At 40.0% G+C, this 27,894-nt stretch overlaps 1 protein-coding gene across 2 annotated transcripts; it reads left to right on the plus strand.

The window, feature by feature from the left end:
• The first annotated feature begins 474 nt into the window (after positions 1-474).
• PPM1K (protein phosphatase, Mg2+/Mn2+ dependent 1K) lies at positions 475-27,852 on the plus strand. Of its 2 annotated transcripts, none has more exons than XM_081109538.1 (7): positions 475-555; positions 8,849-9,366; positions 10,825-10,925; positions 18,440-18,605; positions 18,735-18,879; positions 19,854-19,988; positions 23,219-27,852. In XM_081109538.1, exons 2-7 carry the CDS (start codon positions 8,927-8,929, stop codon positions 23,348-23,350), a joined length of 1,119 nt encoding a protein of 372 aa, XP_080965664.1. In that variant the 5' UTR covers positions 475-555; positions 8,849-8,926; the 3' UTR covers positions 23,351-27,852. The 2 variants fall into 2 exon arrangements, with proteins under 2 accessions (XP_080965664.1, XP_080965663.1); XM_081109537.1 differs by lacking the exon at positions 475-555 and adding an exon at positions 6,484-7,003.
• The last annotated feature ends 42 nt before the right edge of the window (positions 27,853-27,894 follow it).

The raw sequence follows: 27,894 nt of genomic DNA on the forward strand, positions 1-27,894 counted from the left end.
AACCATCACGAGGTAAGAGCTTAGAGAGTGCACTGCATGCATTTGTTAGCCTTGTATATTTTCTATAGGCTGGGTCCCCTCCCACCGCTCCCGGACCGCGGAATGGAGAGTTAACGGGGCAGGGTTCCCCGGGAGGTGAGGAGGAACACAGGCTTCGGTTCCCCATCCCCTCGGTCCGAGCCCCACGGCCAGTGTCTGCGTTTTCTGCGCCGCTTTCTTTCCTTTCGAGGTCGGGAGCCGCAGGGCCCACCCGGCTGCACCGCGGGCAGCGGCCGCTTCCTGTCGAGACCCCGGGCTCTGCCTTGACTTTGACCGCGGTTGGAGGAGCCGGGAGAGCAAGTGCGTGGGCCGAGTCGCAGGGAGGACGGCGCCGCCCAAGGGCCGGTCGGAGGGAGGCTGGGGCAGCGCGCACGCATCTCCCTAGATTAGAACGAGGCCCCGCGTCGCTCCACCCGAAGCCGGGACGCGAGAGGCTGCAGGGACCAGCGCCGCGTTCGTTGTTCTTGCAGCCGCGGCCGCGGAGAGTGAGGCGCGGGCGACACCAGGGCTCTGCAGGTGCGGAGGGTGGTTGGGAGGCGGCGGGAGGTGCAGGGGGAACCCAGCCACCTGCCGCGCGGCGCGGGCGGGAGGGTGTGCTTCCTGCAGAGGATCACACCGGACTCTCCTCTGCCGCGGCCAGCGGGCCGCGCGCCTGACCCTGAGCCGTGCGAGGGCGAGCCTTTCAGGGGCTCGGCATGGAGAAGGGTGCGGAGCCTTTGTTGGTGACGACGTGAAGACGTGGGTTTTGCTTTGCCGGGAGAGCCCTGTAATCTCACGGCCTTGTGGTTGGTGATGCCTGTTTCAGCTGCCGTTCTGTAGATGAGAGATTGCATAGGCGGTGACGGGGGAATTAGCCAGGGAATTCGGAGTGTCTGGGGCTCCACTGGCCTCTCTGTGGACAGCTTTAGGCCGGAAAGATGCAGCACGGCCTTGTAGTCCTATTTACCCCCCGCCAGTGCGGTGGAGTGAGGTTAGCCTGTGGTTCAGAATAAGCGACTACTAAAACGACAGGTCACAATGGTCCGGAAAAACAGCAATGGTTTCGTTGTATTCTGGGAAAAGAACAGATGCACCTCTGTGATAAAGTATTTAAGAATGATTTTTGGGTAGTGAGATCTTACTACTACTACTACTACTAATTATTATTATTATTATTATTATTATTATTATTATTATTATTTTGCAACGTTAAATCACTCATTGTTGACCACGAACACAGGCACTTCCCTTGACGGGGCTCTTAGAGAAGAGGAAAGGAGAGGGGAGAGGTGCTAGTGATGTAGGGTAGGATGTAAAGGAAAAATTCTCCAATGGAGTATAAAGGTACAGGTTTGAAATAGTCTGTGAGTTCTATCCACATTAACTAAAATGTTTTAAGTGATATCTGTGGAATTAGAATAATGAGTACTTTTCACTGCTCCCATGTTCTTTTCTTTATTCTTGCATCTAAACACAGGCTCCCATCGAACCTAAGGGGAATCATATGAGTTTCTGTTGTTTTTTCCCTTGTTTAAACTGGTCAATTTTCTTTTCCTTCCTCCTAGCCGGGGTACTGATGAAGAGGTATTAGACTCCAAATTTTCTGAAATACTTTTTGGAGCGGTCCATACCATTTGAATTTATTGGGATGCATTGTTTGTTTTTTAAAAGTTGATAAAAAAATATTTGACTTAAGAATATTAAAATTACCTGGTGTTTCCATTATGGAAGTTACTGATGTAAATATGCCTGAGTACCACCACTTTCTAATGAGCAGCTATGAATACTTAGACATATTTTTGCTGGAAGGATACATCTAAGCAGGTCTGGGTAGTACTAATTCTTAGATCTCCTGACTAACTTTGGCATGGATTTAAAAGGACAAATAAACTGCCCTTTTGACCTGCTTCCAGCAGTCAAGAGCAGTTTAATGCCGGGGTCCAACCCCAGCGGGTCCAGGGGTCCCCAAAGGTGTGGACGGAGTCGGCGAAGAAGGAGTGACAAGGAGGCAGCGTTCAGTTGATCATCATAGCCGGGTTCTCTTGTCAGGGTCTCCTGCCAAGTTCTGGTCTGGATCTCCAGCGAAGTTCTGGCTCAGATCTCCAGCCAGGTTCTGTGTCCATGTTCTCTTGCTAGGTTCTCCAGCCAGGTTCTGTCCAGGTTCTCCAGCCAGGTTCAGTCACCAGGTTCTAGTCAGGTTCTCTTGCCAATTTCTGTAGTCAGGTTCAGTCCAGGATCTTTTGCCATGTTCTCTCCAGCGAAGTTCTTCTGTCTGTAGGTTCTGTGTAGGTGCTGTCTTCTTTCTGTCTCCTAAGTTCTGTGTCTTGCTGTCTTATTACATCTGTATTTATACCAGTTGATTCAATCCTATCAATCTCTATTACAAAGGTTAGGGTGTTTCTTATCTCCATTCCAGGGAGTAAAGATTCTGTAGCTTAAGCATGATTGTTCATAGTTAAAGTGATTAATTACCCGCCTGGCACTTAGTTGAGGGGTTTTATTCCCTCCCTAACTTCAGGGAAAAATTCCTACCTGGGGAAACAACCTTTCTAGGAGAGGCATCCCCTCCCTGACTTCAGGGAAAAATTCCTACCTGGGGAAACAACCTTTCTCGGAGAGGTGACCTTGGTTAAAACACACAGCGCTAAGGGGAGCAAACATTAAGAACAGTATGCTATATATGCCAGGTCCCTTGAAACAGCAAGGATGGACCGGCTCCCGGCAAATTCCCCCTTTTTTATTTTTTAAAAGCAGGCATTAAAAAGAAAAAAAAAAAAACCCAAATGCTCTCTTGTATCTATTTTAAGAGTAGGATTGGCGCTTTCCGCTATTACCTGAGGCCTGATCTATCACCCCAGGGAGAGTTTGCCAATCCTGCACTTTCCCGGGGTGGAAAGGCTGCAGTGGGGTTAAGGATAAGGCTCCTTGGGCCTACCTTCTCCCATGCCATTACATTTACCTTTCCTTCCTCAGAAAAGCATGGACATATTTCTTGTATAAAACGTTCTGTCTGACTAGGAGTAACCTTAATTCCTCTGCTAGCAAGCATATGTGTTAAAAGATCAATACAGAGTCTTATTTCTTTAGACTCAGTATGGCACATCTTCTTAATGTAAAGATCAATACGGAGTCTTCTTTCTTTGGACTCAGTATGGCACATCTTCTCAATCTAAGTTCTGTACTATCCACCTTCTTACCCTATTTATCCTCTATAGGGGGGTCTGTAGCACCCTGGTGGAGTCCTATCCGTCCCGAGTGTGGGGGTTTTCAAGGGGGGGCTTACCTAGGGGAATCCTGCTCCAGGGGTTCCCAAAGGTGTGGACGGAGTCGGCGAAGACTATCCACCCTCTTCCTACGGTGGAGTCCTATCCATCCTGAGTGCGGGGGGACTTACCTAAGGGAACCCTGTTCGGGCGCCATATGCCGGGGTCCAACCCCAGCGGGTCCAGGGGTCCCCAAAGGTGTGGACGGAGTCGGCGAAGAAGGAGTGACAAGGAGGCAGCGTTCAGTTGATCATCATAGCCGGGTTCTCTTGTCAGGGTCTCCTGCCAAGTTCTGGTCTGGATCTCCAGCGAAGTTCTGGCTCAGATCTCCAGCCAGGTTCTGTGTCCATGTTCTCTTGCTAGGTTCTCCAGCCAGGTTCTGTCCAGGTTCTCCAGCCAGGTTCAGTCACCAGGTTCTAGTCAGGTTCTCTTGCCAATTTCTGTAGTCAGGTTCAGTCCAGGATCTTTTGCCATGTTCTCTCCAGCGAAGTTCTTCTGTCTGTAGGTTCTGTGTAGGTGCTGTCTTCTTTCTGTCTCCTAAGTTCTGTGTCTTGCTGTCTTATTACATCTGTATTTATACCAGTTGATTCAATCCTATCAATCTCTATTACAAAGGTTAGGGTGTTTCTTATCTCCATTCCAGGGAGTAAAGATTCTGTAGCTTAAGCATGATTGTTCATAGTTAAAGTGATTAATTACCCGCCTGGCACTTAGTTGAGGGGTTTTATTCCCTCCCTAACTTCAGGGAAAAATTCCTACCTGGGGAAACAACCTTTCTAGGAGAGGCATCCCCTCCCTGACTTCAGGGAAAAATTCCTACCTGGGGAAACAACCTTTCTCGGAGAGGTGACCTTGGTTAAAACACACAGCGCTAAGGGGAGCAAACATTAAGAACAGTATGCTATATATGCCAGGTCCCTTGAAACAGCAAGGATGGACCGGCTCCCGGCAGTTTAACACAAAGCCCAAGAGCACTCTCCTGCCAGAGAAAGTGCCTTCCTTCTCCAGAAAGGAAGTTCTGAGGAGGTGTTTAAACCACTGAGGGTTTGTAAAATGCAGCGTAAAATTGGCATAGAGATCTGGTAGCAGTATGCGTGGCTTTTCTTCACACGCCCCTTTTGTTTTTCAATCAAGTACAGTATGTACTTCAGAAGTTTGCTACAAGCTAAATGTGTTTTTTGTCCAGCCTGATGCTTTTCACATGAGATTTCCTACTTTCACGATGTGGGCTTTCACCAGCGATTTTAGGTAGAATTTCTATGCCTCTCACCTACTTTCTATGCCTTTGCTGAGAATCCCCTCCATCCACCTCCTCCCAGCCCCCAGTCAGGATTGTTAAACTAGGGGCCAACGTTTTCACTAGTCAGAGTTCTGTGACAGATGATCAGATTAGCTAGTAAAAGCATTGAGGAAGAAGAAGATGGAGTAGGCCTGGTCACACAAGTCACTTTGAAAATGATAAAAAAGGAAAGTACTTTCAGTTTATTTAATGACAGTATGTAGAATATATAGGTGTGTGTGTGTGTGTGTGTGTGTGTGTGAATTTTTAAAAAAATTCATGTGATTAAAGTAAATTTGTGAGCTATACATTTTCCTTTTGATTGGGAAATAAAAGGGAATTTGGAGCCCTAACCGGTTTGGCTCAGTGGATAGAGTGTCGGCCTGTGGACTGAAGGGTCCCAGGTTCTATTCCGGTCAAGGGCATGTACCTTGGTTGTGGGCACATCCCCAGTAGGGGGTGTGCAGGAGGCAGCTGATTGATGTTTCTCTCTCATTGATGTTTCTAACTCTCTATCCCTTTCCTTTCCTCTCTGTAAAAAATCAATAAAATATATATTTTTTTAAAAAAAGGAATTTGGAAAACAGTTTGGTCTAAGTGGAAGATTGATTTTTTCTCCTTTTGGTATATAACGATCAATAAAGTTTGTGTTGCTAATATAAATAACATCTGTTATGTAGCTGGGTCCAATCAAGTTATTTACCTTTATTTTCTTGCCTCGCATAGTTTTTACATTTTACTTTTGCTAGTAGAGTATGATGTGTATAATTATGTTTTCTGGTGCTCTTAGTCCATTTAATGCTATGACATTTTTGTGTCTTCAAATGGCTTTCAAGCAGAATTACTTCTGCCCTTTGACCCTTTTGGATGACTTTTACTTTCAAAGATTGAATATAAATGTTAAAATGGTTTATAGAAATAAGCTAGCCTTGATTTTCAATTGAAAGATTGACATAAATGACTCCTGAATAACTTTTTTAGTTAGCAGAATCATAAATACATGCTGATTTATAATTGCTGAACTGACAAAAAAAATATTTAAGTGTTTGTCAGTTTGCTCTCCACTCTTTTCATTATAAAGAACACTGATTTTTTAAAAAAAAGAAAGAAACACTACTTTTTTTTTTAGGCTCTTTTGTGTTTTTTATATCATATGTTCTACTCTCTTGCCTGATAATTGGTACATATTCATTTCTTTGGGCAGCTGGAGAGCTGTTGGCTGATTCCTCGTGTGAAGCAATGGAGGAAACCTTTTGATGTTCAGTGTTAGTTCAAACTTGTTACTTAGCTTGGGGACACAGGTCCCCTTTGGATTGTTTCCTTGGGAATATGGGGAAGATTAGTATGACTGAGTTATTGCTTATGGGAAAGAGGATGGAACCACTTCCTATACAACGTTTCCTGCTTGCGTAATTGATGCTGACCTAGTTATGTAAACTAGCTATATGTTTGCCTGACATTTCATCTATGCCAATAGTAGGCCTTAAAGAAAATGCTTCTCTATGACTATTCTGCTTACTCTCTGAGATGCTTGTGCAGATAATAAATGAGGAAGGAGGCCAATTTGATGATTGCTTTAAATACATGTGGGCATAAAGAAAAACCAAACTTTTTTTTTTTTTTGGCTAATCCTCACCCAAGTATATTTTTTCCATTGATTTTTAGAGAGAAGGAGAGAGAGAGAGAGATAGGTTGCCTCCCACAGGTGCCTCTGGGGTGAAGATCAAACCTGGTACGTAATCCAGGTACTTTCTCTTGATGGGGAACTGAACCCAAGACCCTTCCTTGCACGGGTTAACACTCTAACCACTGAGCCCCAGCCAAGGCCCAACTTGCATTTTATTTCATTCTTTAAAACATTTAATAATGTTTTCAGTGGATATTTGTTCCCTGCTGAGAATGCAGCTGTTTAAGTTTTTTTATATTTGGAAGATAGAGCAAGGGGTGGGGGGGACAAAAGTGTCCCATAAAAACTGCAGAAGAACTTTATTCAATATTGTTTGTAATTTCAGAATTCTTGTTTAAAGGAGGTGCATAAGACTGCAAAATGGCCTAAGGCTGAAGATAGCATACATGCTTTCAGACTGAAACCAAAAGAGTACTTTGCTAATATTTGGTGCACTCTTCAAAATGAATGAGTTTGCTTATCAACACACTTAAAGGTTTTACTTTTTTCTAGATGTAATAAAGCTGCTTTGTGAATTATCTGCACCAATAAGTAGTACTTAGTTCTCTTACCTGCTAGATTGTGTTATAGTTTGACATTTCTCCACAAGTCATCACCTTTATTTGACAGTTATTGTAGCTGAATAAAATATAACCTTCAATGAGAAGCAAAGGAATAAATAAATGCCTCTTCTTGTGTAGTGGAATGTGTTACTTCTCTTAGATACTTGATAACCGGAGATGCTGTCTTCACCTCCTCAACGTTGTCATAAAAGAAGTGAGTTTCAGTCTTTTATGCATGATATCAGCTAAAAGGCCAAGAGGGAATGGCCTTCTAAGTCTTTTATGATAACACTAGAGGCCCGGTGCATGACATTTGTATACTGGCAGGGAGGGGGGGTTCCCTCAGCCTGACCTGTGTCCTTTAGCAGTCTCGGAGCCCTCGGGGGGACATTCTTATCGCTGCCGGGAGGAAGGAGAGGCTCCTGCCACTGCTGCTGTGCTTGCCAACCATCAGTCTGGCTTGTGGCTGAGCAGTGCTCCCACTGGGGGAGGGTACTGACCACTAGGGGGCAGCTCCTGTGCTGAGTGTCTGCCCCCTGGTGATCAGTGTGTGTCATAGCAACCGGTCATTCAGCAGTTTGGTCCATTTGCATATTACTCTTTTATTATATAGGATTCATTATTGGGGGGGGGGTGTCTTTATTCTAAATACTATGAAGTCAGAGCTCATGCCTTTCATTGCTTAAATATCTAGGGGTGTTCTTTGGAACCGCATTCTTTCCTTTTACTTCTTTACTCAGTGAAAGGAGTAATGGCCCTTCCTATACATAGCTACACTGATTTCCAAAAATTTATTTGAAAATGACTTTTTGAAATCTATAACACATTTTCTTATAGATTCACTCACCTGGGCTTGTTTGTATTGTGTATGTTTGTGCCTTTTAGGGAAATCTATTTTTTCAAACTCATTTTTTATTACGAAATTATTCAAACATACAATTGAGAATAATATAACATCTGCATACCCTCCACTGGCATTATTAAATCTTAACTTCATGCTATGTTTTCAATTAATAAAATTACAGAACAAAGTACTATGGAGATGGATTTCTGCTTAGAACTTGTTTTGTATGGAAAACTGCCAGAAACAGCTTTTCCTGCTAGGGTGTAGGAATTCCCCCCTGACCATACCCGGGGGAAGTTTTAGGATTAGCTTTGGGACAGAGTCCAGAAGTGGGGGTGCAGAATAATCATTTCAAAGAAATGTAGTTCAGTCTCTGGTGCTGTCTCCTGCTGTAGTTGCAGGCATGAGTGTAGGTGGGCTCCTGGGCTGTGTGAGGGGAGAGCCGCAACTGTTAATGTAAATGCACAGATCAGATGCTCATCAATCAGGGTTGCTGGTCACAAATGCATGCGCCTCGATCCCGAGATCACACACCTTCCCCGGGAGTGTCTACCACAAAGGGAAACTTCAGAACTGGCTTATCCTGTGCCTCTAGGAGTGTTTGCATGAACCAATGTACATATGTGAAGTTTAGTAAATGGAGAGATCTTGGAACATAACAAAGCTTAGATCCTAAGTGTGTCTTTGCTGAGACTGGGACACTCTTTGCGTACAGAACTATTATAAACATTCGATTAACCAGTTATTTTTTCTTCTCTTATTTCTCTCTTGTAAGAAACTTTGTTAGTAATATTTATCCCTTTTCTTCAGAGCAATGGAGTTAATAAAGGGAAGAATATTTATTTATACCCATATCCTATATTCCTGCTACTTAAAGTGTCGGCCTGCTGGACCAGGCAGGCATCACCAGGGAGCCGGTTAGAAACGCAGAATCTTGGGCCCCCACGCACACAGACTGAGTCAGTGCATTTTAACTAGATCCCAAGGTGATTGTAGGTTAAAGCTTGATTCTATATGCTATGTGCACGTTGTCAAAATTTTATAGAAGTTAAACTCCGAATGGGGTAAATAGTGGGTCATATTTGGTCCGCTATCCTTAGAAGTTGGCTGTTAGGTGCCACATTCTTTAATGCCTTCATTTTTGGTAATCTCTAATAATATATCAGTTATATCCAGAATTGCTGATGGAGTCTCTCTCTCTTTCTTTTCATTTAGTTGCATCATTTTTCTTGAAGACATTCCATTATTGTTCATTGACCTTTCCCTGACTACTGAGTCCTTTGGAGTTGAGTTATGTCAACAGCTGCCTTAATTACTTTGGTTCGAAGTGGTGGGAACCAGGTGAGAAGGAGAGTGCTGCTAAGCTCCCGCCTGCTGCAGGATGACCGGCGGGTGACACCCACATGCCACAGCTCCACTTCAGAGCCCAGGTGTTCTCGGTTTGACCCAGATGGTAGTGGGCGTCCAGCCACCTGGGATAATTTTGGGATCTGGGATAACCGCATTGATGAGCCAATTCTGCTACCACCCAGCATTAAGTATGGCAAGCCAATACCCAAAATCAGCTTGGAGAAGGTGGGCTGTGCCTCACAGATTGGCAAACGGAAAGAGAATGAAGATAGATTTGACTTTGCTCAGCTGACCGATGAGGTCCTGTATTTTGCGGTTTACGATGGACATGGTGGGCCTGCAGCTGCTGATTTCTGTCAAACCCACATGGAAAAATGCATCATGTAAGTACGGTGATTTTCACTCTTGAACTTGCAGTTTGCCTTTATGTTTAAACTTTAACCTTTTGGCTAAGATGTTCAGGGTTAATATAGTTATTTGAGTGGTTTTATAATTGTTTCATGAACAAGAACTAGCTTAAGCATTCCATTTATGACTGACGACTATTACCATTTCAGAAACATATGTTTTAAAAACTCCCCTGGCAATAGCATTGACCATGTTAAATATCAAAAATTCAACAGAGCAAATTTTAAATATCTAATTGGCTTTATTGAACGATTCCTGAATCTAGCATCCCATCTAGCAAATAGAAAGGGCCTTCCAGGAGCTCAACCAAATGGAAGGCTTTTGTAGGCAGAGGGGAAAAGGGATAAGGAAAGAGCAGATTACTTCTTCCTTTGATTAATGGAAAGAGCCTATGTGGCAGGTTACCTCATTTGTGCTAACCAGAAAATTCCAGACTGACCAGTTGAGATTACTATTCCTGGGAAAGGTTGGAACTGCAATTGATTTAGGTATTATTAAGCCTTGTTTTGGTGATGTGGCTTAGCACATGTGACTCCATTTTGGGCCTATTGTTTCTTTTAACAACCAGAATCCATGGTACTTGTTTGTGATTATTTCAAGTGAATTAACATAAAGTACACGATCTCATGTGTTATAAGAATCTATTGGAAACATTTTACTAGTCCATGGCACCTGGTGCTTCCATAAATAGTAATTATACTCTCAAGTGGCATGAATAGCTTTGAACACTTGTTGAAAATAGCTTTAGATAATTGGCATTAGTATGGGGAAATGCATTTAATGTGGGTATTTTGGAGCCCTTGACATAGTTTATTTAATGCAATTAGTATAATGTATTTTTGAGGATCACACTACTGCTAGCATCAAAAGAGGGGGAAACGTGACAGAGTTGTGGCTATGACTATTTCTTGTCTTCCTGTGTATAGTTGTTCATACTGTTCATTAGTTGATTTAAGCGTATTTTGCCTTGTTCTGCAGAAGAACTCAGTGACTTAATTTAATAAGGAAGAACTTGACCTTTCAGGGTAGTATGAGATGTATGAGGCTGCTGCTGGTGTAACATGGTTACTGTTTTACAGCAAACTTATTTCTGATACATAGAGAGTACACTCTAAAATAATAAGAAGCACAGAATAGTAAATCCATTAACAGTTGTTTATTATCATTATCAAGTATTATGTATTGTACATGCTAGTAATTGTAGGTGCAGTAATGATTAATCTTCTAATATGGGAATTTAGACTTTTATTTTAGTGCCCTTAGAGGCTTTATCACTTAGGAGACACTTAAGGAGCACCTGAGAGGCAAGCCATGGGGGTCCACTGGAGGGAGTGACTGCTAGCTAGAATGGCCTGAAGGAGAGGAGATGAGAGGAAAGGAGACAACTATTGTAAAATGATATTTGGGGGCTCTTTTTTTCCCTCTCCACAAAGGGATTTGCTTCCCAAGGAGAAGAACTTGGAAGCTGTGTTGACCTTGGCTTTTCTAGAAATAGATAAAGCCTTTGCGAGTCATGCCCATCTGTCTGCTGATGGTAAGTAAAAACAATCACATTCCTTAGGGTCCTGGGGAATATCTGGATAAAATGGAAACAATTTAAGCTCTTTAGGGGTGGGAATTTTAATGGAACTTGATTTGTAAAAATGTTTATGTGGAAAATGATTTTATATAAAGAGCCACTGTAAATGCTGTTTGGAATCCAAACTAATGATAGTACCTCCCTTTTAAATGAAATATGTATATTGGAGAACTTTTCAGAAATTGAAGCTTCAAAATGGTTCTGATATTGAAATCAATTTTAAAATATTTTTAAAAACTTTTTAATCTGTTTGAACATTTTATGGACAAGATATCCATACTATGAGAGGGTTTATTATTTTTGTTTAGATGAATCTGATGAACAAATAATTGAAATACACTACACAGTAATCTCATCTAGTCAGGACAGTTTTTGGTCAGGCAAGGAGAAAATTGCTAATTGGTCCTAGACAGGAAAGGACAATGACTAGCACATACTACTTTGTATAATTAGAATGAAAATATTTTTTTTCTCTTTCTTCTTAAAAAAAACTTGATCTTGGACATTCCTGTTGTAACTAGTGATATTTTGTTTTGTGTTAAACACAAGGTGAATTTAAAATTTTGTGTGCTGCTTGTTCTTAAATATTGAAAGTACGTAAGTGTTTCTGATTTTGACTAAACTTATCAAAACCATTTCAGAAAATGTAGTTAATGTTTTCTAGTTAGCCGGCTCCCATAGTTTTTGCTTATAAAGTTAATCTCGAAAACTTCTGCAACAACCATATAAATGTATGCAGATAGAATGAAAATGAATCATGCAATAATATTAATGTATGTTTGGTTCATCCTTTTGTTTAAAGTGCACCACAGAAATGTCATTTTCACAGTTTTCTGTTGGAGTGCCTGCAAATGGCAACCCCCCCCCCCCCCCGCCCTGTTCCAAGATAAGAAACTGAAACTCAGAGAGAGACAAAGGGCAGTTGCTGGGGTTTTCCTGGTACCCACTGTGGTCTCTCTCCTGAGCATATTTAATGATGAGGATTAGAGAAAATATCTCTAGGATGACTCATTAAGAGGATTTCCTGCTTTTTAAAAAATTTATATGAGCCAGGGGGAGAGAGAAACATTGATTTGTTGTTCCACTTATTTATGCATTCCTTGGTTGCTTCTTTGGGGATCAAACCCTCAACCTTGGTGTATCCGGATGGATGATGCTCTAACCAACTGACCTACCTGGCCAGGCCTTCCCCCTCATTATTGAGGAACTTTTCATTGTCATAAGCCTCAGAAAAGCATTAGAGTTCATCTTTGTTCAGGGATTCACTCAGGCTAATTTTCCCTTTTATTCTTTTGGACTTTTCTTCCTTCTAATTGGTCCCTCATCTTATGAAAAATAGGGGTCAAGAGAGGGTAAATTTTAGGCATAAGACTATTCTTAATGGATAAAATATATAAAGGAAAAAGGAGATTTAGACACTTTCTGGTCACTTAATTTTTATAACTGAAAATTGGTATCCATATTGGTATGCTTATTTCTTTCATAACCAGATTGGCTGTATCTCATACCACGATGTTTACCAGCTATGGTGCAGGTGCTGTGCCCTAGTTGTTCTATAAACAGGCAGAACTTACTGGGCAAAGTTTTCAGAAGAGAATGTTCAAGTTCAACATGGGAATGTGGACAGCAATCCAAAGCATAAATCCTTCATGGGTGCAGCCAACCCTTTTGTAAATGATCTAATCAAAAAGATGCTTAAAACAATAATAGATTCAGTGTTAAGTAGAAGATCCCAGTCATTTATTTTTTAAAATATATTTTTATTGATTTCAGAGAGGAAAAGAGAGGGAGAGAGAGAGAAAAATATTAATGATGAGAATCATCGATATGCTGCCTCCTGTTGAGGATTGAGCCTGCAGCTGGAGCATGTGCCCTGACCTGGTATCCAACCCAGACTCCCTGGTTCATAGGTCAGTGCTCAACCATTGAGCCATGCTGGTCAGGCCCCAGTCATTTATGAAATAATAAATTATAACTAAAGGAAATTCAGAATTTAGGGAGAGAATTTACTTAACTTGCTGACCTTAAAAGAAACTTAGTAACGATGCCTTTCTCCTATAAATAGAGGCTGTTCAAAGAAATTAATTATAAAAAATGTAATCCATTTCTAATAATGAAATTAAAATGTAATTATTTAATTTAGTTCCTCTGTCACATGCTTTGAGTTAATGATCAGAACTTTCAGCGCTAGCTGGGTAGTTCAGTTGGTTAGAGCATCTCCTGATATACCAAGGTTGCAGGTTCAATCCCTGGGCAAGACACATATAAGAATCAACTGATGAATGCATAAATAAGTGGAACACCAAATCCATGTTTTTCTCCCTTCATCTCTCTAAAATCAATTTAAAAAAACTTTAATAATATTCTAAAATTTATTTTTCATTTAATGGCCATTTGTTTGCAAGTATAATGGAGCAAGTCAGAACAATGCTTAGTCTATTATTAAAAGAAATAAGGCCTATTATGGCATTGTTGTTTTTAAATCTTATTTTGCATTTTTATAGATCAATTAGTCTGTATTTTTTAATAAGTATTTTGAGAACAACTTTAAAATTCTTAATAAGTTGCCAAGGCTTTAAAAAATGGCAAAAATTGCCAGTAGACATTTGGGGCCTATTTTATCAAATGTATTAAAGCCACTAAAAATATAATGTTTTATATTGTTTAACTTTTCAATTTTTGGATTAAGAAAACCCTTAGGCCATTTCAGATTTCAAAGCTATTATTTAAATTATTTTTTTTTAAGAACTAAAGCAGTGTCAGTATTATAAGAATGGACAATATTATTTTTTTAAATATACATATTTTTGATTTCAGAAAGGAAGGGAGAGGGAGAAAGATGGAAACATCAACAATGAGAGAGAATCATTAACAATGAGAGAGAGTCATTGATCAGCTGCCTCCTGCATACCCCCTACTGGGGATCAAGTCAGCAACCCAGGCATGTGTATTGATGGGAATGGAACCATGCCTTCCTGGTTCATAGGTCAATGCTCAACCACGCTGGCCGGGTGACAGTATTCTTTTCAACATAAACATGGGTAGGACCAATATTAGTTACATAAAATTGTGAAGTAATTGCAGTTTGCCCTCTCCAGTTTCCTTCACCTTTCTTTTAGCATTAGCCCTATTTACTCCTTTAATGCTTCCTGTGAGTAGCTTGCAGGTGGGGAATTTTAAGTAGGGGAAACCTGAAAAAAGATTGGTTTAATCATAGGAATGAATTACTAATATTGGAATTTCAGGTATAAATGAGAGGAGTACCCCTCAATCATACTATATTAGCTTTCTTAAGAGAAAGTGAAAATAAAGTAAAAATAAAACATTCTCATCAAGACTTTAATCCAGCCCTGGCTCAGTTGGTTGGAACATTGTCCTGTGGACCAAAAGGTCTCGGGTTTGATTCCCAGTCAGGCACGTACTTAAGTTGCACATATGGGAGGCAACCAGTTGATTAAAAAAAAAAAAGACTCTAGTCCAAAACTGTCACATCTGCATAAAGTACTTAAAATGATCCCATTAGCACTTAAAATATTTACTATTTCAGTTTAAACTGGGAGTATTTGAGAAAAAAATAAGAATGCCACTTATGACGAAATGGCAAGACTCTAGCCCCTAAGAAATTGTTTGCTATTTTTATTGATTTGTTGACGAATTTTTAATTTACCCTTATTTACAAATAATTAATTTCATCATCATGTTTGAAAATTTTATATTCCACTTACACCAGTCATATATATTTTAATAGTTAACCAGCAAGTAAATTCAAATGATCCCATTAGTCTATTGCTTATGAACAAACTGCCACTTAAACCAGACGGTAGAAAACTTAGGTTGTAATTCTGTATGTCCTATGAACTCCTCGGAGTGTTTCTAGATTGCTTAAGGTTTGAAAGCAACAAAACTTCTCAAGAGACAAATGGATAAAAACAGGAAGACTTGCTCTGACGTTCAGAGTTGGAGATGGTGACAGCATTGTGAGTCTCATCGGAAACTTCCATGCTCTTCCTACTATGTGATCTCTTTATGGACGAATTTAACGACAACCCAACCGGTGTTAGAAAGGCAATGTTTTTGAGTGCCCTTCTTATACTAGGGGAGCCAAAAGAGAAAAAAAAAATAGAGATGGCACTGAAGAGATACTCTTACTGTGCTGTTACTGATCTCAGCCCTGACCTTGATTTTGGTGTTCATGTGTCACACATGTCCGGAACACCCATTTTAAATAAATATTGAAACTGTATTGGTCTATACATAGTGCTCTTTGCACAGTTGCATAATTACCAGGGGGGATGGGGGTTATGCCTTGAACAGTACAGCTTTTACTCTTTCTGTTGCCATTCAAAATCTTGATCATTTTTGTTGTGATATGTTGACCTGCAACACTGGGAGAAAGAGAGAGCTGCAGAAACACCCACTTTATGAATTATATAAAGCTCAAGAGCTCTACTAGCCTTTATTTAAACAATCATTCTACTGAAGAAAAGAAAAGGGCTTCTAGATACTAAATTCCTGCATTGAGCTCCATTAACAAATGTGTTTCTCTTTGTATCTGGTATAGGAGGTGCTTTGATCCCTCCTAGGTTTATATTTCAATCTCAGTAACTTGGTGGTATATTGTGGTTCACATCTTCCTTAACTACGTACTGCTTGTCAGATACAACAAATACTGTACTCAGTGCTAGACTTTGAATTTTCATTCCTGATTTTGAGACAGTTCTGATATTGCTACCAAACGAATATACAGTGCATTTTTTTTTTCAACTCAATAAAGCTACTGCTTTCCTCTTATAGGCAGAGTGAGTGTGTGTTGTGTGAGAGTGTATATAAGTATTCAGATATGTGTCTGCGTCACCACTTGTGTGTTTTGGTACACATGCATTTGTATTGTATATGGCTTTTCCTACCTTGGGAAGCCACCAAACGAAACAGTAAAACTCTGTGATGAGAAAATAGACTTGACTACAAAATACCATCAACATGTGCAAACTGAGTCTTGGAATCTTTGATTTGGCATATCCTGGAATAGTATGTAATTTGCAAGTGAAGTTTTCACCAAAATAAAAACCCTTCCCCTTATTTTGCAGCTCTTTCCCTGCCCTCCCCTGTGTTGCAGGTTTGTAATGTTTGAGCACAATTCCTGGGTGAATTTCCTATTTGCCTCTGTGCGTGTTATTTGTGGCAGAGAACTGTGCCTGGTCAGCAGCTCTAGACCTGGAGCCCGTGGACACTATATGCTGGGCTTCAGTGGAAAGAGAGGCCAGCTTAATTTTGTCCCAGGTGAAGGAGTCCAGCGGTTCCTAGCCTGGACTACTGGAAGGTTCTCACATCCTCTTTGCCCCATTAGTTGAGATGACTTGCAGTAGGAAATGTCCAGTGAGTGTTAAGAACTTATTGAAAGATGTCTTAGTTTTATAGTTTTGTTGTTAGCACAAAAAGTGAGAATTTTTACTTCTATATTAAATGTTAAATAAAGTAAATGTTGATTTGATATTTATATTCTTAGATGCTTCGCAAACCAGAATCAGCAGTTAGTTTTGAAAACTTTCCCTTAAATCCTTGGATTTTGGAACTGTGAAGTTGGGTTGGTGGAAACATAAGCTCTTTGAAATTCCTAGGTGGTAGAGCCATGAATTATAATCCTGAACAGCTAAACTTGAAATTGTCATTTATGAAATTTTAATTCTTTTGATGCAGCCAATTAAAAGGCACTTTTTAAAAAGCTGCTGCTGAGAGTTTAAACAAAGGAGAGGTAGCTAATCTCCCTGGACAGGTAGTATTTGAGTAAATAAAACCCCTCTCTGCTCTTCCAATAATTTGAAAATGTTACAGTGATTAAGCTCTCATGATTCTATTTTATAGTGTTTTGGAAACTCTAGTTAACATTTGTAATACAGACATCACTGATACGCTAAAACTTATATGTTATCCAGTGGCGAATACAATTTAGCATTGCCCAGATATTGTTGATTTGACACAACAGTTCCAAAATCAACAGAAAATGGGAAGATAGAACTATAAATGCTATTTCTCAGTTAACTCAGCATGGATATAAAAGGTTAAAGTAGGCTTTATTCATCTTTTCCCATTTTACTTTTCTGATTAAAGCAGGCATTTTATATATCTTTAATAAAAATAATATATATCTTTCCAAAGTGCATTGCTGGTGAAGTTTTAAAAATTGTCTCTTTTAAAAAAAATTGCCAAGATTGAGCTTCAATTAGTGAAATCAGTAGCACTTCATTTTTCCTAAATCTACCTTTGAAGGAAAAATCATCTTTGGATTACCACCTAAATATTTTATGTAGGTGCTCTAAAGAATTAACCACATTACAAAAGACAATACCTGCTTTAAATGTCTTTATTTTATTTCATTTCTTCCAGTTTGATTTACTTTTTAGCCCATAATGTCACAGTATTCTCTCTTTGGCAAGGCTCAATGCACCTTAAATTTTTTTTAACAAGTGGTAATAAACAGAGGGCAGACACTGTAAGAAAAAGTCAAAGGAAGATGAAAAAAATGCAGTTAGGATGGGATGGGGGAAATAGTGGTGACCTCAAGCTGTGTAATGTTTGATTTCGTTATTGGTCACAGAAAATTAATATTCATGGAATGCTCTGGGCTCAGGGCATAACCACGGGAGGAGCACTTGGCAGTGCCGTCCTGCATTTGGACAAAGACAGATTGTGTTAGATCCTTGTGTAGTGTTAACTACACCAAGCTTATGGGAAACCAGAATGAATTACATCCTTCCCCTCAATTTTCTCCTAATAAAATGATAGCCATAACTTTGTTTCATGGCTGGTACCACAAAGATAAACAGAAAAGGATATAAGTCTCTAACCATTTTAGGATTTTTTTTTTTTTGGTAAACATTTGTAAAATTGAAATAGTTGTAGAAGGTAAGAACATAAAATATAGCTCTTGGAGAGCAAATGATATGCCCTTGGCATATTTTGCTTAGCCTGTTAACTGATATTACTCCCACAGGATAAGAGTAAGAAATGAAAGAGAAAACCTCTGAGTCCATAGATTATAGAAAAGCTGGCTTGCCTGAATGGGCTCAATAGACCTAAGCCATCCTAACTTATTAGCCAATCTAATTAAAATGTAATGCTTTTAGTTCTGACACCTGATGTACACACAGGTGTCATAATAATTATTATCAGTTCGTCTCAGCTCTACTTGTTATAAAGAGAGGCCATTTGGGGACAGTGGTGCATTATTTCCCAATTAGGACAGCAACTTTTTCTGTTTGCATGGAGCCTTGTTACTGAATCAAATACTTCTTTCTCTGCATGCTCTTACTTACATAGTTCATTTGCGTTTCACTGGCATAGCCCTAGTTACATTAAAGTGATACATTTCAGCATTAGTTTAACATGCCTGTGTTTTATTTTGTAATGAAAATTTCATGTCAGATCATTGGACTGTCAATAACTTGCACTCTTTTTCACAATGTTTACAGCAACCGTTATGACCTCTGGGACTACTGCAACAGTAGCCCTGTTGAGAGACGGTATTGAGCTGGTTGTCGCCAGTGTTGGGGATAGCCGGGCTATTTTGTGTAGAAAAGGAAAATCCATCAAGCTGACCATTGACCATACTCCGGAGAGAAAAGATGAAAAAGAAAGGTACCACCTCCAACTGATGAGGATGTTTTTTATGTCTACTTCATGGAAACGCAACCTTGCATTTTAAACTGACCTCATGCTTAAATTTAACCGTGCCTTGTTTTTTGGTCTTAACTTCTTCTTGATCAGGATCAAGAAGTGTGGCGGTTTTGTAGCGTGGAATAGTTTGGGACAGCCTCATGTGAATGGCAGGCTTGCGATGACAAGGAGTCTTGGAGACTTGGATCTTAAAAGCAGCGGTGTGATAGCAGAACCAGAAACGAAGAGGATTAAGGTAAGAAAGGACGTGTAAACACTTGCTACACAGGCAAGGAATGAAAGCAGGTGTCTCCAGCTACAAGCGTTCTTGGAAACCTTAAGCGAAGCCAGTAACTTTTGAAAGGGAGTAATTAAGGGAAGGAGAGAGAAACTTTCCAGCGAACATAAGATACCACCTTCCAGGCCCACTGTATGCGGATGTGTTTGGTTTTGGTGTCACCCACTGTGGGATTCTCGTAGAATGGCGCCCCTGCTCGTCCTCACCGGCACCTGATGGATCATGTAGCATCACCGCCACTTGGAAGCTGACCTGACTTTCCTTTCCATCACACTAAAGCATCGCGTTACCTCGGTTTCTGTGACATCCTTCGCCTGCTACTCACTAATGTCCACATGACCCGACACGTCCCAACATTTCCCTCTCTGCAGCCCCTGTCCCACGCTAGTACCTGGCACAGTGTAGTGGAGGCTTCCACTGATGGTAGCAAACGTTTGTTAATTAACAGAACGATTTCATGCATGATAGATAGCCCACTTATACTTGTTCTCTCTAACAAATACTTATCCAGTGTTTACTATATGCCAGGCTCTGTTCAAAATAACTACAACTGCCCCGTTTTATAGAGAAAACAAATCTAGAGCATATGGAGCCCACCTTACTTCTGTTTGCTCAGCAGAAAAATAGAGGCAGGTTTCTAACTCGGAAGCCTGGCTCCAGAGATGGAGCCTTCCACCATTACAGCTTGCACTCCTGGCACCCCGCCATCTGGCTGCTTCCTTTGTGGTGTTACTAAGTAAATGTTAGGTTTGTCCTTGGTGGTTGATGCTAAATGTTGCTACTTTTGCCCTAAATACAAGCCTTCGATTTTCACTCTGTTTGCCTACAAGCTGTAAACACAGATGACCGCTCAGCAAACAAATCTTCGAATTATGAAGATTATTCCAAGGCCGAGTGTAGTTTATAATCCTATGAATTTGGTTTTATTGCAGCTACATCATGCCCATGACAGCTTCTTGGTCCTCACTACGGATGGAATTAACTTCATGGTGAATAGTCAAGAGATTTGTGACTTCGTCAGTCAGTGCCATGATCCCACTGAAGCGGCCCATGCAGTGACTGAACAGGTGATACAGCTGAGCTTCTGCTAGAAAAGTCCCCCTGGGGGAAGGTGGGGGGAGGCGGGGGGCGAGGACAAACCCAGGTGCAGGTTTTGGTACAGCCTGGAGGGGCCCTCACAGACTTGATTTCTTTGAATCTTGTGTTTCAGCTCCAGTGTACAATGAATTTTACACTTGACTCTGTGATATTTCCAATTTAAAACATTTTTACACCCTAGCCGTTTGGCTCAGTGGTAGTGTTGACCTGTGGACTGAAGTGTCCTGGGTTCGATTCCGGTCAAGGGCTCGTGCCCGGGTTGCAGGCTCAATCCCCAGTAGGAGGTGTGCAAGAGGCAGCTGATCAATGATTCTCTCTCATCATTGATGTTTCTATCTCTCTCTCCCTCTCCCTTCCTCTCTGAAATCAATAAAAATATATTTTAAAAAAACACAAACACAAGAAAACATTTTTTACATTTCTCCCAAATAGTTAATTAAAATTAATATGCCAAGAAAATATGCTATGTTTATTTTTTGGCTTTGTACACATCTTGAAATAATAGTAACAGCACATAGTAAATTATAATGGTAAATACTAATATTGCTTACTATGTGTCAGATACTCTTCTGTTGATATGTACCTAGTATTTGACTCACTATCACAATGACTCTGTAAGGTTGGAACTAGTTTTATCTCTTTCTAATGAATGAGGGAAACTGGGGCACGGAGGTGAAATTGATTTAGTCAAAGTCACAAAACTATTAAGTTGCAGAATATTTGTTGTCTGTTGGGCTTCAAACTATAGATTAAGCAATTTGTATAGACAGCAATTTGGACAGCCAGTTTCCCAAGTCTAATCCCTTGACTATTAAATTAGACTCTCCAAGTCATTACCCAATATAGGAACACTATAGCATATCAACTTCTGGTTTCTGAGGATGGGTGTGAAAAAAACAAATACCAAAAGGTGTGTGGATGTGTTGTATGTCACTCTGTTGGTCAGAGCTAAAATTTGGAAGCTGGATAATATCGGTAGAGAAAACATAAAATTTCCATGTGTTGTGTAATATCTTTTTGGATAGCTTTTTAAGTTAGAGCCATCACCGATTATTAGAGGCACAGTTTAATTCAACAGCTATTTTGGCATTTCCTGATTTTTTTACATTTTCAATCCTGGAGTCAAATTTGGTCCCAATTTTTTTTTTTTTAGAGTTTAAAGTGAAAGCGAGTTTACTAGTGAAGCTATGGGACAGAGACATGGCTACTTCACAGGGAGAGCAGCATGGCTCACATTTTAAGTATTAATATTTGTAGTTGAGGCAATAAGACATTACTTAAAAAGCATTATTTGCTCAAAAATAACTGGGTAAGCATGAATGATTCACTTGGTTACTATGTGTGCTCATGAGATTAAGAAAACAGTCCCAGTTTCATTGATGGTCACTTCCTTCCTATTTTTCAACTTCCTGTCTTGATATAATGTGTTCTAATTCATGAGGACAATGCAATTTACAATGACTGCACAGCATTCGACTATATATTTGAGTACCACAAGTCCTTTAACCGTTCCCCTAATCAGCAAATTTAGTTCATATTCACCTTGCCCTTTTGTAGGGGGAACACTATAATAAACTTCTTATATCTATTTGTGCATATCTATTTTCTTCAGGTATTGTTTTCTTAGGTTAAAGTCTTATAAGTAAAATTGCTAGGTGAAGAATACACAGTATTCTAAAGCTTTTAATCTTTACCAATTGCCCTTCAGAGATATTCCAATTTACACTTTTCTAGTATGTTTTATAGCTTATATTTCTCATCAGTGTACAGCTTGCTTTTTCCATTATCTTATACTGGAGCAGTGGTTCTCAACCTTCTGGCCCTTTAAATACAGTTCCTCATGTTGTGACCCAACCATAAAATTATTTTCGTTGCTACTTCATAACTGTAATGTTGCTACTATTATGAATCGTAATGTAAATATCTGATATGCAGGATGGTCTTAGGTGACCCCTGTGAAAGGGTCATTCGACTGCCAAAGGGGTCGCGACCCACAGGTTCAGAACCACTGTACTAGAGGCTCAATGCACGAAATTTGTGCAAGACTAGGCTTTCCTTCCACCGGCTGCCAGCAGGCACCCGGGACCCGGGCTTCCCTTGCAGCCCCAGCTTCGTCCGGAAAGATGTCCGGTCTAATTAGCATATTATGCTTTTATTATTATAAATGTATGCTTGTCTTTTTCATGATTATTGTAAGAACTTGCTATATACTAATTATAGTAGTACTTTGTCTGATAGTGCAATTTTTTTTCTGTCTTTCAATTTGTTTGTAAAACTTTTTTACTTTCTGAAGCTTTTTCATCAGATATTTTGATCAACCCTTTCCTTCACAGTTCCAGCCTGAGACTATGAGGTCTTTTGAAATACATTTGCTATTAAATATAATCCCAAGTACTTCTTACCATGCTGATTATCTCATTTGCTATTTGAATTAATTCCTGAAATTGATTTATAGTTCTCCTACTGTATGAAATTTAGTTTATGCCACCTTTTCATTTTGTAGGGAGCATAAACTTTCTTGTAGTTATAACTTTATACATGTCCACTTCCTTAGGTTATTATTTCTTTAGGCTAAATTCCTGGAAACAGAATTGCTAGGTAAGGACTAACACCTTGTGAATCTATACCTTGTATTAGTTCCTATGCTAAATACTTGATAGATATTTTCTTCTTCGGGAGCTGCATATCTTATACCTTAGTCCACTGGTGTTTCTGTTGCCAAAATGGCTGCAGTGGAATATAGTCAGTGTGGTTGTTTTGGGTCATCTGTTATTCTACGTGCAATCTAATAAACTGGGCATTGACACCCGGTTACTGATACTGCTATATGTATATATATGTGTGTGTGTATATGTGTGCGTATAGCTTTTTGCTTATTTCTAAGACTCATAAGAAAGGATAGATCTAAAACATTAGAACATTCTATATTTCAACTTGCTATGTAATATTCTATCTATTAAAGAGGGAATATGCAAATTGACCCTCACGCCATCACAAAGATGGTGGCATACACAGCCAATAAGGAGGGAATATGCTAACTGACTGCCCCGCCCTCAAAGATGGTGGTGCCCAAACACTGTGACGTAATTGGGTTAGTAACTGTGTGAAATCAGTTTGACTTGCCAAAGGAAGGATGATATCTCTTTGTACAGACTCTGATTTCCAGTGTTTTTCTCTTCCTTCCTGCCAAACCCTGCAGGCAATGCTGTATGGTGCTGAAGACAACAGTACGGTCATCGTGGTGCCGTTTGGTGCTTGGGGGAAATACAAGAACTCCGAAATCAACTTCTCCTTCAGCCGAAGCTTCGCCTCCAGTGGACGATGGGCCTGAGTGCTGGCTGGGACTTCAAGTTTCTGTGCAACAGTTTTTCACTAAGTATATAAAGAAACTGACTAGATAAAAATGTCAACTGTACCAGAGTAACCCTGTGACTCCCTAGATCAGTACACAAGCTAGTGTAAGCTTAGTGACCATTTCCATAACCATTAACCAAGTCAGAAACAGCCGTCATATTTATGTTCAGCTGTACATACTTGGTATAAATATATGTGTAATTCAGTTACTGCGAGTCTCTAAGCTGAGTGAGCACATGAAAAGTGGTTTGATATACTTGCTGAGTACTAAATTTCTAATTTTAAAAACTCTTAGGCAGCTATGAGTTTCTTTTGGTCACTTTTGTTTATCCATTTGAACAGGTTCTTGTCTTCAAATTCTTTAATAGTAGTCAGTATTTTTCACAATTCCTCAATGTATTGTCAGCAAATGTTTTAATTTTTAATAACTGTACCAAGGGATTAGTGTGAAAACTGAGTTCTCTGTGACTATATTTTGTATTCTGGACCACTTAACTGATCAGTGTAACAATGTGAAAGAAATTAATTCAGATAATATGACATGCTAAATTGTATACACATTTCTAAACAGTGCACTTGTATTTTTCAACTGTGTCACAAGGTCCCCCTTCTTCCCCAATTCATTCCTATTCTGTAGCTAAGAATACTATAGAGATATGACTATTCCTTCATATCAGAACAGAATGCACAGGCTGAGTCCTCTGGTCAAAGCTATTCAAAGTTAAATACCAATGGTTTCAAGTATCTTGTATAAAGTTTCATTTGTTGTCTCTAATTGTTTTTGTATATAGTATGTTTATGTCATTTTTGGATAGACTAAGCAATTTGGATAATTTGTCAGTAATAATACCATACTGACTGATACTACTATATGTATATGTGTGTGTGTGTGTGTGTGTGTGTATAGCTTTTTGCTTATTTCTAAGACTCATAAGAAAGGATAAATCTAAAACATTAAAGCATTCTATATTTCAACTTGCTATGTAATATCCTATCTATTAAAGAGGGAATATGCAAATTGACCCTCACACCATCACAAAGATGATGGCATACACAGCCAATAAGGAGGGAATATGCTAATTGACTGCCTTGCCCTCAAAGATGGCGGTGCCCAGAGCCAATAAGGAGGGAATATGCTAATTGATTGCCACACCCTCAAAGATGGTGGTGCCCAAAGCCACAAGATCGTGGCACCCAGTCCCCTTAGCCCTGCCGGGACGGCAGGCGCATGGCAAGGCTGGGCCCACCCCCAGGCAGGTCCGGCCATTCCACTAGCCTGCCTCCAGAGTCCCCCAGTCCCCTCAGCCCACCAGCCACCCAGGGCCAGCCCAAGGTGCAGTTAAGCCTCAGCTGCCCAGGGCCGGCCCGAGGCACAGGCAAGCCTCAGATGGTGGCTGCCCATCTGCCCAGGACCTCCCAAGGCTCAGGTAACCAGGGCCGGCCAAGGCTTGCACTGCCAGCAGTGGCAGCAGCAGAGGTGTGATGGGGCATTGCTTTCCCCTGATCGCTGGGTCGCCTCCCATCCCTGAGGGCTCCTGGACTGTGAGAGGGGGCAGGCCGGGCTGAGGGACCTGCCTCCTCCAGTGCATGAATTTTCATGCACCAGGCCTCTAGTCTATATATATAAAAGCCTAAGCGACTGTTACAACCAAACGACTGGAACAACTGGAATGACCGGTCAACCAGTTTCTATGATGTGCACTGACCAACAGGGGGCAGACACACAACTCAAGAGCTGCCCCCTGGTGGTGATTGTGCTCCCACAGCCAACCTCCCATGGCCTATTACCCCATCCAGCTGGTCAACCTCTCATGGCCCCTCCCCCCTGCCATCTGGCCCCCTGATAGGCTCTGATCTTGGGGCTGGCTTGCCACCCTCCCAGGTTCCTTCTCCCTGGCCAGCCAGTCCCCTGATAGGCCTCAATTGCTGGCCAGGCTGAGGGACCCCACCCATGCACAAATTTATGCACCAGGCCTCTAGTAGGAGTATAAAACTATACTTCCTTACATTTGCATGTAAGTTTGCTGTTAAAATGTGAATCTCTAAATGTGTGTTGAATTATATCTGCAGTTTATTTCTGCAGACAGTGTAAATTTGTTATATGTGTGAGTGTACATCCATATGTATATTTTGCAGTAACATAAAATTTAAAGGGAACAATCCTGTGTAGCTCTTTCAACAGTTAGCTTTAAATTATTGATGTTTATATCTAGGGACTCTTGACAAACTGAGGGCGGTTTTAATAGTGGAGAATCAATGGTTATTAGCAGGTGAGGTAACATTAAAAATGGCAGTAGGAGATATCTCATAGTGGGTAATTAGGTGGAAAACCCAGGGACAGAACCAGCATGTTGAAGCTATGTTGTTACATGGTAACTTGCCTATAAAATTGGATGTAGGAAAATACTGGGTGTTAAGAATGCATGGTGTTTTGCTGTAGAAACAAAAGAAAAACCAAAAAGATAAATTTGGTATAGTATATATCTTCAATACTCAGTTTTGGGGGTTGACCTTTTTTCTTTAAGTTTTATCTGAAGGCTTAGTAGAAGGAAGAAGGCCCAACATATATTGTTCACATTCTCTCACCTTTTTTGGAATGGGAGAAAATAAATCTTGAGTTTCCCAGCTTATATTAATTAGGAGTTGTTCTTTGGGGGGAAAAAAACAAACAATAAAGAAGTATCTCAATTTTTTTTGCCAAAGGAAGTTTGGTGAACGAAAGAAAAATATCACAGGAAAGGATATAGTCTACTTGTTGTCTGAGAAGTGAGGACTCCAAGGCAGACGAGGAAAGCTGGAAAACTTCCTTGTTCTTTTTGAGTCAGATCTGTGGAACATAAAAATGGGACCTACATTTCCGAGTATGGAGCATTTCCAAACTAACAAGGGAGTAAAAACTCTAAAGCACAAAATGATATTTAGAGATGTCAGTTTCATTTTTGTTTTGAATTCTTCACCATTTTTCTTTTACTTTAAAAACTGAAGGTGGGAGTGATGTTAGCAAGTTCAAAGGTCTGAGTCACCAATGTATTGAGGTGGATTCCAGGTTTGACAAAGAAAAATTTATAGGGTTGGTCAGGCTGTGCTCTGCTTCACCTCAAAAGCTTTTAAAACCCCAAACTGGTTACCTTGGACTAAGGCATGAAATATACTTGTGTTTGTTTTTCAAGCTACTGTGTTGAAGGACAATTTGCAGATTATTATAATTCACAACAGATAAGCATACATGGATTAGTCTACTATTTGGGAATTGTGCAAATGGAAGTAAATAAAAGGACTTCTATAGTTTTTTTTACGTTAAAGCTAAATTTGCCATGTGGCTATTACCACATGGTTTAGGTATGGTGTAAATTATATTAATGTACTTAAGCTTAAGTCATTTGTATTTAAGTTTGCCTTTCATTTATATGTAGTATATAAATCATCTTTCTAAAATGTGTTGCCAAACTTTATTTGCCAACATTTATTTGGCAAAATTATCTTGAAATTGTGATTTTTCACAAGTTAAGTACCTTACACAAATGCTATCCTGCTTTCCATCAGCTGTTTGTTTGCTGCATTTCTTTCTGTATAAGTGCTTCAAAGTCTGATGCATTTTTTTTCTGGAAAAAAATAGAGTTTTGGAGGGATCAGTTTTGAATCTCTGTACTCTATGATCTTGAGTTCCAACCTTTAAAACAATTACTTACTTTGAAAAATCATTAGCACATAATTTAAATAGAAATTATTTTTTCAAAGAGGAATTCGATTTATCTTTTTGTTTTTTAGAAACTCGGCAGGGAATGAGTAGACCTATGCTAAGTCTTAAATATCAGGACATTCAGTTTCCTTTCTAAGAATGGACAAAGATTTTATTTCATGGTCATATGACAGTAAGAAAATGCTTCAAGGCAGGGTGGGGGAAGGGATGGCTAAAGTTTAGCAACAAACAATTCAACATGTATTTTCCTTTGGTACTTCAATTGTTCACATACTCACGTCTGAAAAGTGACATACATTTTTGGTTGGGTTACAGTTTATTGTTAGATTCACTTATCTGGATGATTTAACGGAAATAAAAGGCTGGATTGTGATGACCTGCCTGTTGATTTGGCATCTGGAAGAACAGTTGACTCTCTGCCAGCTCCCATTGGTTATTAGATGGTTGAAACGGTTCATTGATGGTCATATCGAGTGTTCTGGGCTGTGAAGTCATGGAGTTCCTCCACCTCCAAGAATGACTCATCTACCACTAGCTTCCAGTACATCACATAGCAGCTTGGTATGTCCAAAATTAATTTCTGCCGAATTTCTCTGGTACACATTTGTTTCATAATTTACCAAAGTGCTACTTGGGTGTATAGCCTTTCTTATAGTGAGCTTATGTAATTGTTGCTTTGAGCATTGTTTTAAATGTATCTATTGAGTAACTGAACAGACTGAAATGACATATGTCAGTGTACAAGACACCAGTTTAATAAAATACATGCATCAAACACTTTAAAATTCAACTGTGTTTATTTGGCATCCAGACTTACCAAC

Source organism: Myotis nattereri, assembly GCF_964212035.1.
Source record: "Myotis nattereri genome assembly, chromosome: 1".
Lineage (NCBI taxonomy): Eukaryota > Metazoa > Chordata > Mammalia > Chiroptera > Vespertilionidae > Myotis > Myotis nattereri.